This window comes from Salvelinus fontinalis, chromosome 26 (assembly GCF_029448725.1).
Source record: "Salvelinus fontinalis isolate EN_2023a chromosome 26, ASM2944872v1, whole genome shotgun sequence".
In the NCBI taxonomy this organism is placed as follows: domain Eukaryota; kingdom Metazoa; phylum Chordata; class Actinopteri; order Salmoniformes; family Salmonidae; genus Salvelinus; species Salvelinus fontinalis.
The window spans coordinates 7,637,888-7,649,898 of NC_074690.1; the positions used below are offsets into that span (position 1 = coordinate 7,637,888).

Here is a 12,011-nt window from a genome sequence, read left to right on the forward strand (position 1 = left end):
CTAACCCAGCTGTCAGGAACCTTTACTAATCCAGCTGTCAGGAACCTTTACTAACCCAGCTGTCAGGAACCTTTACTAACCCAGCTGTCAGGAACCTTTACTAACCCATCTGTGAGGAACCTTTACTAACCCAGCTGTGAGTAACCTTTACTAACCCAGCTGTCAGGAACCTTTACTTACCCAGCTGTGAAGACCTTTACTAACCCAGCTGTGAGTAACCTTTACTAACCCAGCTGTGAGTAACCTTTACTAACCCAGCTGTCAGGAACTTTTACTAACCCAGCTATGAAGACCTTTACTTACCCAGCTGTGAGTAACCTTTACTAACCCAGCTGTGAGTAACCTTTACTAACCCAGCTGTGAAGACCTTTACTAACCCAGCTGTGAGTAACCTTTACTAACCCAGCTGTGAGTAACCTTTACTAACCCAGCTGTCAGGAACCTTTACTAACCCAGCTGTCAGGAACCTTTACTAACCCAGCTATGAAGACCTTTACTAACCCAGCTGTGAAGACCTTTACTAACCCAGCTGTCAGGAACCTTTACTAACCCAGCTGTGAGTAACCTTTACTAACCCAGCTGTCAGGAACCTTTACTAACCCAGCTGTCAGGAACCTTTACTAACCCAGCTGTCAGGAACCTTTACTAACCCAGCTATGAAGACCTTTACTAACCCAGCTGTGAAGACCTTTACTAACCCAGCTGTCAGGAACCTTTACTAACCCAGCTGTGAGTAACCTTTACTAACCCAGCTGTCAGGAACCTTTACTAACCCAGCTGTCAGGAACCTTTACTAACCCAGCTGTCAGGAACCTTTACTAACCCAGCTGTCAGGAACCTTTACTAACCCAGCTGTGAGTAACCTTTACTAACCCAGCTGTGAGTAACCTTTACTAACCCAGCTGTCAGGAACCTTTACTAACCCAGCTGTCAGGAACCTTTACTAACCCAGCTGTCAGGAACCTTTTCTAACCCAGCTGTACAGAAACTTTACTAACGCAGCTGTATGGAACCTTTCCTAACCCAGCTGTGAAAGACCTTTACTTACCCAGCTGCACAGAATCTTTACCAACCCAGCTGTATAACAAATGTACTCACACAGCTTTATAGAACCTTTTACTAACCTAGATGTGAAGTGTATTTACTAACTCAGCTATAAAGGACCTTTACTAACCCAGCTTTGAGGAACCTTTACTAACCCAGCTGTGTGGAACCTTTACTAACCCAGCTGTGTGGTACCTTTACTAACCCAGCTTTGAGGAAGCTTACCTTGGGGGAGGACACCTTGATGTAGACCAGGATGGGGGCCAGCGATGTTTTAGATAGCTGTATTGGGTGGTTCACTGTGTCTGCATCCAGCACCACCAGTTGTAAGCTCCGGGCTAGCTCAAAGATCCGCTCCACCTCCCCCTGGATTTGGGCTGCAGAGACATGGAGCATGCTGGTCACTAAAACCTCCAACAATTAACCCTCTAAACAAACCCTAACCCTTCTCAACAAGCCCTGACATATCTAAATGTTATAAGATAAATGATCACATCGACGGTGTCCTTTTATACAGCACAGTCTAGAGGTTTTCAAAGTGTGAGACACTTCCCAGGGGTGTGCCAAAGAGTTTCAAGGAATGTGTGAAAGGAAAGACAAGTCAAACTGTATTCGGTTCTCCAATAAATGAAATAACATAAAGCCTGTTTATAGTTACAATCATGGGGGAAACACATATTTAACCTTTTAACTAGGCAAGTCAGTTAAATTTAAGAAGCCAGTGCACTTTAAGAAGCCATTGCCACTTTAAGAAGCCAGTGCCCTTTTAAGAAGCCAGTGCCACTTTAAGAAGCCAGAGCCACTTTAAGAAGCCAGTGCCACTTTAAGAAGCCCGTGCCACTTTAAGAAGACCGTGCCACTTTAAGAAGACCGTGCCACTTTAAGAAGACCGTGCCACTTTAAGAAGACCGTGCCACTTTAAGAAGACCGTGCCACTTTAAGAAGCCCGTGACACTTTAAGAAGACCGTGACACTTTAAGAAGCCAGAGACATTTTAAGAAGCCCGTGCCACTTTAAGAAGCCAGAGCCACTTTAAGAGCTCTGTTGCATTATTGCCCCAACCATGCTAGAAACTCAGTTTGTAGTTGCGTTTTTTAAATGATGCAACTCTTGCAATTTTAAGAGTTAAGAAATAAACGTGTTAGCTCTGGAAAGCCCCTTTTTAAATGTAGCCATAGAAACTGCTTTGGGCTCCCGAGTGGCGCAGTGGTCTAAGGCAGTGCAAGAGGCATCACAACAGTCCCTGGTTTGATTCCAGACTGTATCACATCCAGCCGTGATTGGGAGTCCCGTAGGGCGGCGCACAATTGGCCCAGCGTCGTCCGGGTTTGGCCAGGGTAGGCCGTCATAGTAAATAAGAATTTGTTCTTAAAAGGGAAATGGCTTTTTAAAAGGGACGGGAGGTAGCCTAGTGGTTAGAGCGGTGGACTTGTAAACGAAAGGTTGCAAGGTCAAATCCCCGAGCTGACAAGGTACAAATCTGTCATTCTGCCACTAAACAAGACATTTAACCCACTGTTCCTAGGCCGTCATTGGAAATAAGAATTTGTTCTTAACTGATTTGCCTAGTAAAATTTAAAAAATGGTTTCTTAAAAAGGCAATGACATGAATAATCAAAACAAGAAAGAAACTTTATTCAATTGAATAATGATTATCTGGATATCAGTTGTTAATTAAGATGTGCAGAGCATGATTTTAGCCCAGGAGCAGGAGATTAATAATGCCTACAACCAGAACTGACTGTCCAAAAATAAAAAGTTGTTCTGTAACAATTTCAGTGCAACTATTTATTTGACAAATATATGACATGCCCATTACATCCTCTGCAGGGAGGCCCACTGTCTCAGACTTTGAAAACGCCTGGTACAGAGGCAAAGTAGTGGTAAGGTTTCTATACAGCACAGTCTACAGGTAGACTAGTGGTAGGGTTTCTATACAGCACAGTCTACAGGACAGCACAGGCTATGTATTATATTATATTAGTAGCATTGTACATACCAGCAGTATCTGGAACCAGACAGCAAGGAGAGGGACAGGGTGTAGAGAACCAAGTAAATTACTTTCCCACTACCGTACAGTTAGGGTTAGTCAATATACTGTAGACCCTGTTCTGAGTGTGTAACATAACATAATGCTTTACTGAGATTCGGAAGCCGCAAGATCACAGTACACCTGAAAAACCAACAAACACTAAGTTTCGAAGACTGACTCAGGAAACAAACGAAAAAAGTAAATAATTCAAGCTTCTGCAAAGGACAACAGAAAAGACGTCTTTTAACAGGGAAATCATAATTAGTAAATTGGACACACTGAGTGTCATTAATGTCTCTAGGACGGTCTCTGCTGCCCTCTGGTGACAGGTGGACCCGGGTATGATACATTACCTCATTATAAACCCTGTTCTGATGTGGTATGATACATTACCCCAACATAAACCTGTTCTGATTGGGTGTAATATTTATTTTGTAATCCTGGCCAATCACTGTATGGTTTCTATAATATTGTATTGTAAAGTATAGTTGCTATAATATTGTATTGTAAAGTATAGTTGCTATAATATTGTTTTGTAAAGTATGGTAGCTGTAAATGTTCTGATTATGTTGAGACCCAACCCCAAATCAACAATAATCTTCTGTGCATGTAACTGATCAATAGCCAGCCAGCATAGCACATTATTAGTGAACATTATGACCCACAGGGCACTAGACAAACAAAAGGGAAATGAACTGTTATATTTTCTGGTGAGGTTAGCGACTGTGTTAGTTCCTGTGGAAGGTGTGTTAGCCCATACTTTAACCTAGGCTAGTTACCATGACACCGTTAGGATTAAGGGGTTGGGGTTAGAGGGTTAGGGTTGGGGTTGGGGTTAGAAGATTAGAGGGTTAGGGTTGGGGTTAGAGGGTTGGGGTTAGGGTTAGAGGGTTAGAGGGTTAGAGGGTTAGAAGGTTAGAGGGTTAGGGTTGGGGTTAGAGGGTTGGGGTTAGGGTTAGAAGGTTTGAGGGTTAGGGTTGGGGTTGGGGTTAGAAGGTTAGAGGGTTAGGGTTGGGGTTAGAGGATTAGAGGGTTAGAGGGTTAGTGCTGGGGTTAGAGGGTTAGAGGGTTAGGGTTGGGGTTAGGGTTGGGGTTAGAAGATTAGAGGGTTAGGGTTGGGGTTAGGGTTGGGGTTAGAAGGTTAGAGGGTTAGGGTTGGGATTAGACGATTAGAGGGTTAGGGCTGGGGTTAGATAGGTAACCGATACCTCACCTAGGTTAGAGGGTTAGGGTTGGGGTTAGAAGATTAGAGGGTTAGGGCTGGGGTTAGATAGGTAACCGATACCTCACCTAGGTTAGAGGGTTAGGGCTGGGGTTAGAAGATTAGAGGGTTAGGGCTGGGGTTAGATAGTTAACTGATACCTCACCTAGGTTAGAGGGTTAGGGCTGGGGTTAGAAGATTAGAGGGTTAGGGCTGGGGTTAGATAGTTAACCGATACCTTACCTAGGTTAGAGGGTTAGTGCTGGGGTTAGATAGTTAACCGAGACCTTACCTAGGTTAGAGCGTGTGTTTGAGCGGTCCATCAGGGTTAGGGTTAGGGTTAGAAGATTAGCGGGTTAGGGCTGGGGTTAGATAGTTAACCGATACCTCACCTAGGTTGGAGCGTGTGTTTGAGCGGTCCATCAGGGCTTTCTTGTTGGGGTTGTTGAGTATGGACCGCTTCGCTAGAGCGATGTCTGCAGTCACACGAGTTATAGTAATTCTGAGAAATACAGAGCAAGCGTGAAATTTCATTTGAAGTTAAAATGTTTGGATAAACACGATGTTTATTGTATTTCTTATCAAATTCACAATTAATGCAACCTGTAGAACTCACCTCCCTTCAAATCTGTGTTTTAAAAAGTCGAAGAGTGCTTTCTGCATCATGTCTGTTACCTAGGATCACACAGAAACACAATTAATCACATGTACAGGATGTTACATTAGATGCTCCTCCATCACATGTATGTTACATTAGATGCTCCTCCATCACATGTAGGTTACATTAGATACTCCTCCATCACATGTAGGTTACATTAGATACTCCTCCATCACATGTATGTTACATTAGATGCTCCTCCATCACATGTATGTTACATTAGATACTCCTCCATCACATGTATGTTACATTAGATACTCCTCCATCACATGTATGTTACATTAGATACTCCTCCATCACATGTATGTTACCTTAGATACTCCTCCATCACATGTATGTTACATTAGATACTCCTCCATCACATGTATGTTACATTAGATGCTCCTCCATCACATGTATGTTACATTAGATACTCCTCCATCACATGTATGTTACATTAGATACTCCTCCATCACATGTATGTTACCTTAGATACTCCTCCATCACATGTATGTTACATTAGATGCTCCTCCATCACATGTATGTTACATTAGATACTCCTCCATCACATGTATGTTACCTTAGATGCTCCTCCATCACATGTATGTTACATTAGATACTCCTCCATCACATGTATGTTACATTAGATACTCCTCCATCACATGTATGTTACATTAGATACTCCTCCATCACATGTATGTTACATTAGATACTCCTCCATCACATGTATGTTACATTAGATACTCCTCCATCACATGTATGTTACATTAGATACTCCTCCATCACATGTATGTTGCATTAGATACTCCTCCATCACATGTATGTTACATTAGATGCTCCTCCATCACATGTATGTTACATTAGATACTCCTCCATCACATGTATGTTACATTAGATACTCCTCCATCACATGTATGTTACCTTAGATACAATATATCTATTGTTTACAGGAATCTCATTCAATTCTTTTAGATGAAGTTGTGTGTAAAAAAGACGAGGGGTAAAGAAACTCAAAAGGGCTGATTTATATTAATTAACAATAATGTTGATATGAATATGCAAATTCTCCAAGCAGGTCCGTAATTTACATTTACATTTAAGTCATTTAGCAGACGCTCTTATCCAGAGCGACTTACAAATTGGGGAATTTACCTTATGTTGAGTCCTATTCTCCGCCGTTTTGGTGAGCGCTGTCTCGCAATAACGCAAGCTGTATGTTATGGTAAAGTTATTTTTTCAAATCTAACACAGCGGTTGCATTAAGAACCAGTGTATCTTTCATTTGCCATAGAACAAGTATTTTTATGTAAAGTTTATGATGAGTTCTTATGTCAGATTAGGTGAGTGTCCAAAATATCTCCGGACATTCTGGGAAAATGTTGCTACATATTCACAATGTATAACCACGATTGCAGCGCTATTTGTGATGGTAGCTGCAATGTAAAACTATGATTTATACCTCAAATATGCACATTTTTCGAACAAAACATAAATGTATTGTATAACATGTTATAAGACTGTCATCTGATGAAGTTGTTTCTTGGTTAGTGACTAATTATATCTCTATTTGGTCGGTTTTGTGAAAGCTACCTATGCGGTGGAAACATGGTGAAAATATGCGGTTGTGTGTTTGGCTATTGTGGTTAGCTAATAGAAATACATATTGTGTTTTCGCTGTAAAACATTTTAAAAATCGGAAATGATGGCTGGATTCACAAGATGTTTATCTTTCATTTGCTGTATTGGACTTGTGATTTCATGAAGATTATATTATATGATATCCCTGTCCCGTTAGGCTAGGCTATGCTAGTCAGCTTTTTTGATGAGGATGCTCCCGGATCCGGGATGGGTATCACTGAAAGTTTAATCCATACGGTCCAAATAATGATGACTGCGTTTCTTTGAAAATATATATGATAATTTATCAAGCCTACAAGCAATTCAGACTATATTATTATGGTGGGAGATTATAATATGGTTTTAAATACCTCAATAGAGTGTAAAGGCAATCACACTACCAACTATCACCCTCATGCACTTGAGAAAATCACGAATATCACAGATATAATGGAATTAGTGGACATATGGAGGCTTAAATATCCTGACCAAGTGAGATATACATGGAGGAGGCTCAATCAAGATAGTCATATTGACTACTTTCTTATGTCATTCTCACTTGACACCAAACATTTAAAATGTGTTGTAGGGGACAGAATGCAGTCAGACCATTAAATAATTGGCATAAATATTACTCTTACAGAATTTCCACATGGGAGAGGATATTGGAAATGTAATCAAAGCCTACTAGATGATAAATTGGTTAGAACTACGACAGAAGTATTTATAACTGACTTTTTCAGACTTAACATAGGTACAGCAGAGCCCCTTATTGTATGGGACACGTTTAAATGTACCTTTAGAGGGCATGCAATTCAATACTCATCTATAAAACAAAAGCAATGTAGGTTGAAAGAGTTCATATCAACAAAGGAAGTTGTAAATAATATGAGGGAAATGCTTAGTGTATGTGATGTAAACAGAGAGGTCTACTTTCTTGGGGACCTGAATATTGACAGGTTTTCATCAAGCTGTCTGCTCAAGAGGAAGCTTCTCACTGTAACCAGTGTCTGTAATCTGGTTCAGGTTATTAATCAACCTACCAGGGTGTTTAACAAGAGGAAGCTTCTCACTGTAACCAGTGTCTGTAATCTGGTTCAGGTTATTAATCAACCTACCAGGGTGTTTAACAAGAGGAAGCTTCTCCCTGTAACCAGTGTCTGTAATCTGGTTCAGGTTATTAATCAACCTACCAGGGTGTTTAACAAGAGGAAGCTTCTCACTGTAACCAATTCCTGTAATCTGGTTCAGGTTATTAATCAACCTACTGACTGACTTTATTATCCCCATGGGGAAATTTTGCTGCAGTATCATGTACATGTTTAAAGTTGTGTTTAAATACAAAACAAAATTGACAAGTTACAGACCAAAAAAACATTTAAAAAAGACTAGCCTGCTGGTCTTACTGAGTCTATAGGAACATTAGCCTGCTGGTCTTACTGAGTCTATAGGAACATTAGCCTGCTGGTCTTACTGAGTCTATAGGAACATTAGCCTGCTGGTCTTACTGAGTCTATAGGAACATTAGCCTGCTGGTCTTACTGAGTATATAGGAACATTAGCCTGCTGGTCTTACTGAGTCTATAGGAACATTAGCCTGCTGGTCTTACTGAGTCTATAGGAACATTAGCCTGCTGGTCTTACTGAGTGGATAGGAACATTAGCCTGCTGGTCTTACTGAGTCTATAGGAACATTAGCCTGCTGGTCTTACTGAGTCTATAGGAAAATTAGCCTGCTGGTCTTACTGGGTGGACAGGAACATTAGCCTGCTGGTCTTACTGAGTCTATAGGAACATTAGCCTGCTGGTCTTACTGAGTGGATAGGAACATTAGCCTGCTGGTCTTACTGGGTCTATAGGAACATTAGCCTGCTGGTCTTACTGGGTCTATAGGAACATTAGCCTGCTGGTCTTACTGAGTCTATAGGAACATTAGCCTGCTGGCCTTACTGAGTCTATAGGAACATTAGCCTGCTGGTCTTACTGAGTCTATAGGAACATTAGCCTGCTGGTCTTACTGGGTCTATAGGAACATTAGCCTGCTGGTCTTACTGAGTCTATAGGAACATTAGCCTGCTGGTCTTACTGAGTCTATAGGAACATTAGCCTGCTGGTCTTACTGAGTCTATAGGAACATTAGCGTGCTGGTCTTACTGAGTCTATAGGAACATTAGCCTGCTGGTCTTACTGAGTCTATAGGAACATTAGCCTGCTGGTCTTACTGAGTCTATAGGAACATTAGCCTGCTGGTCTTACTGAGTCTATAGGAACATTAGCCTGCTGGTCTTACTGAGTCTATAGGAACATTAGCCTGCTGGTCTTACTGGGTGGACAGGAACATTAGCCTGCTGGTCTTACTGAGTCTATAGGAACATTAGCCTGCTGGTCTTACTGAGTGGATAGGAACATTAGCCTGCTGGTCTTACTGGGTCTATAGGAACATTAGCCTGCTGGTCTTACTGGGTCTATAGGAACATTAGCCTGCTGGTCTTACTGAGTCTATAGGAACATTAGCCTGCTGGTCTTACTGGGTCTATAGGAACATTAGCCTGCTGGTCTTACTGAGTCTATAGGAACATTAGCCTGCTGGTCTTACTGAGTCTATAGGAACATTAGCCTGCTGGTCTTACTGAGTCTATAGGAACATTAGCCTGCTGGTCTTACTGGGTGGACAGGAACATTAGCCTGCTGGTCTTACTGAGTCTATAGGAACATTAGCCTGCTGGTCTTACTGAGTGGATAGGAACATTAGCCTGCTGGTCTTACTGGGTCTATAGGAACATTAGCCTGCTGGTCTTACTGGGTCTATAGGAACATTAGCCTGCTGGCCTTACTGAGTGGATTGTAACATTACCCTCCGGTCCTGACTGAGTGGATAGGAACATTAGGCTGCTGGCCTTACTGAGTCTATAGGAACATTAGCCTGCTGGCCTTACTGAGTCTATAGGAACAATAGCCTGCTGACCTTACTGAGTGGATAGGAACATTAGCCTGCTGGCCTTACTGAGTCTATAGGAACATTAGCCTGCTGGCCTTACTGAGTCTATAGGAACATTAGCCTGCTGGTCTTACTGAGTCTATAGGAACATTAGCCTGCTGGTCTTACTGAGTGGATAGGAACATTAGCCTGTTGGTCTTACTGAGTCTATAGGAACATTAGCCTGCTGGCCTTACTGAGTCTATAGGAACATTAGCCTGCTGGCCTTACTGAGTCTATAGGAACATTAGCCTGCTGGTCTTACTGAGTCTATAGGAACATTAGCCTGCTGGCCTTACTGAGTCTATAGGAACATTAGCCTGCTGGTCTTACTGAGTCTATAGGAACATTAGCCTGCTGGCCTTACTGAGTGGATAGGAACATTAGCCTGCTGGCCTTACTGAGTCTATAGGAACATTAGCCTGCTGGCCTTACTGAGTGGATAGGAACATTAGCCTGCTGGTCTTACTGAGTCTATAGGAACATTAGCCTGCTGGTCTTACTGAGTCTATAGGAACATTAGCCTGCTGGCCTTACAGAGTGGATAGGAACATTAGCCTGCTGGTCTTACTGAGTCTATAGGAACATTAGCCTGCTGGCCTTACTGAGTCTATAGGAACATTAGCCTGCTGGTCTTACTGGGTCTATAGGAACATTAGCCTGCTGGCCTTACTGAGTCTATAGGAACATTAGCCTGCTGGTTTTACTGGGTCTATAGGAACATCAGCCTGCTGGTTTTACTGGGTCTATAGGAACATTAGCCTGCTGGTTTTACTGGGTCTATAGGAACATTAGCCTGCTGGCCTTACTGAGTGGATAGGAACATTAGCCTGCTGGCCTTACTGAGTCTATAGGAACATTAGCCTGCTGGCCTTACTGAGTGGATAGGAACATTAGCCTGCTGGCCTTACTGAGTCTATAGGAACATTAGCCTGCTGGCCTTACTGAGTGGATAGGAACATTAGCCTGCTGGCCTTACTGAGTCTATAGGAACATTAGCCTGCTGGCCTTACTGAGTCTATAGGAACATTAGCCTGCTGGCCTTACTGAGTCTATAGGAACATTAGCCTGCTGGCCTTACTGAGTGGATAGGGACATTAGCCTGCTGGCCTTACTGAGTGGATAGGAACATTAGCCTGCTGGCCTTACTGAGTCTATAGGAACATTAGCCTGCTGGCCTTACTGAGTCTATAGGAACATTAGCCTGCTGGTCTTACTGAGTCTATAGGAACATTAGCCTGCTGGCCTTACTGAGTCTATAGGAACATTAGCCTGCTGGCCTTACTGAGTCTATAGGAACATTAGCCTGCTGGCCTTACTGAGTGGATATGAACATTAGCCTGCTGGCCTTACTGAGTCTATAGGAACATTAGCCTGCTGGCCTTACTGAGTGGATAGGAACATTAGCCTGCTGGCCTTACTGAGTCTATAGGAACATTAGCCTGCTGGCCTTACTGAGTGGATAGGAACATTAGCCTGCTGGCCTTACTGAGTCTATAGGAACATTAGCCTGCTGGCCTTACTGAGTCTATAGGAACATTAGCCTGCTGGCCTTACTGAGTGGATAGGAACATTAGCCTACTGGCCTTACTGAGTCTATAGGAACATTAGCCTGCTGGCCTTACTGAGTGGATAGGAACATTAGCCTGCTGGCCTTACTGAGTCTATAGGAACATTAGCCTGCTGGCCTTACTGAGTGGATTGTAACATTACCCTCCGGTCCTGACTGAGTGGATAGGAACATTAGCCTGCTGGCCTTACTGAGTCTATAGGAACATTAGCCTGCTGGCCTTACTGAGTCTATAGGAACATTAGCCTGCTGGTCTTACTGGGTCTATAGGAACATTAGCCTGCTGGCCTTACTGAGTCTATAGGAACATTAGCCTGCTGGTTTTACTGGGTCTATAGGAACATTAGCCTGCTGGTTTTACTGGGTCTATAGGAACATTAGCCTGCTGGTTTTACTGGGTCTATAGGAACATTAGCCTGCTGGCCTTACTGAGTGGATAGGAACATTAGCCTGCTGGCCTTACTGAGTCTATAGGAACATTAGCCTGCTGGCCTTACTGAGTGGATAGGAACATTAGCCTGCTGGCCTTACTGAGTCTATACGAACATTAGCCTGCTGGCCTTACTGAGTGGATAGGAACATTAGCCTGCTGGCCTTACTGAGTCTATAGGAACATTAGCCTGCTGGCCTTACTGAGTCTATAGGAACATTAGCCTGCTGGCCTTACTGAGTCTATAGGAACATTAGCCTGCTGGCCTTACTGAGTGGATAGGAACATTAGCCTGCTCGCCTTACTGAGTGGATAGGAACATTAGCCTGCTGGCCTTACTGAGTCTATAGGAACATTAGCCTGCTGGCCTTACTGAGTCTATAGGAACATTAGCCTGCTGGTCTTACTGAGTCTATAGGAACATTAGCCTGCTGGCCTTACTGAGTCTATAGGAACATTAGCCTGCTGGCCTTACTGAGTCTATAGCAACATTAGCCTGCTGG

At 42.8% G+C, this 12,011-nt stretch overlaps 1 protein-coding gene across 1 annotated transcript in view; it reads right to left on the reverse strand.

Annotated features, from left to right (window-relative positions):
* The window catches only part of cacnb2b (calcium channel, voltage-dependent, beta 2b), a 148,159-nt gene that overhangs the window by 28,845 nt on the left and 107,303 nt on the right, over positions 1–12,011 (reverse strand). The window contains exons 8-11 of the mRNA XM_055884262.1: positions 4,894–4,952; positions 4,670–4,779; positions 3,044–3,052; positions 1,270–1,421 (exon numbers count right to left, since the gene is read on the reverse strand). Of these exons, the coding sequence (XP_055740237.1) occupies positions 1,270–1,421; positions 3,044–3,052; positions 4,670–4,779; positions 4,894–4,952 (330 nt within the window). The remainder of the gene's footprint in view (positions 1–1,269; positions 1,422–3,043; positions 3,053–4,669; positions 4,780–4,893; positions 4,953–12,011) is intronic.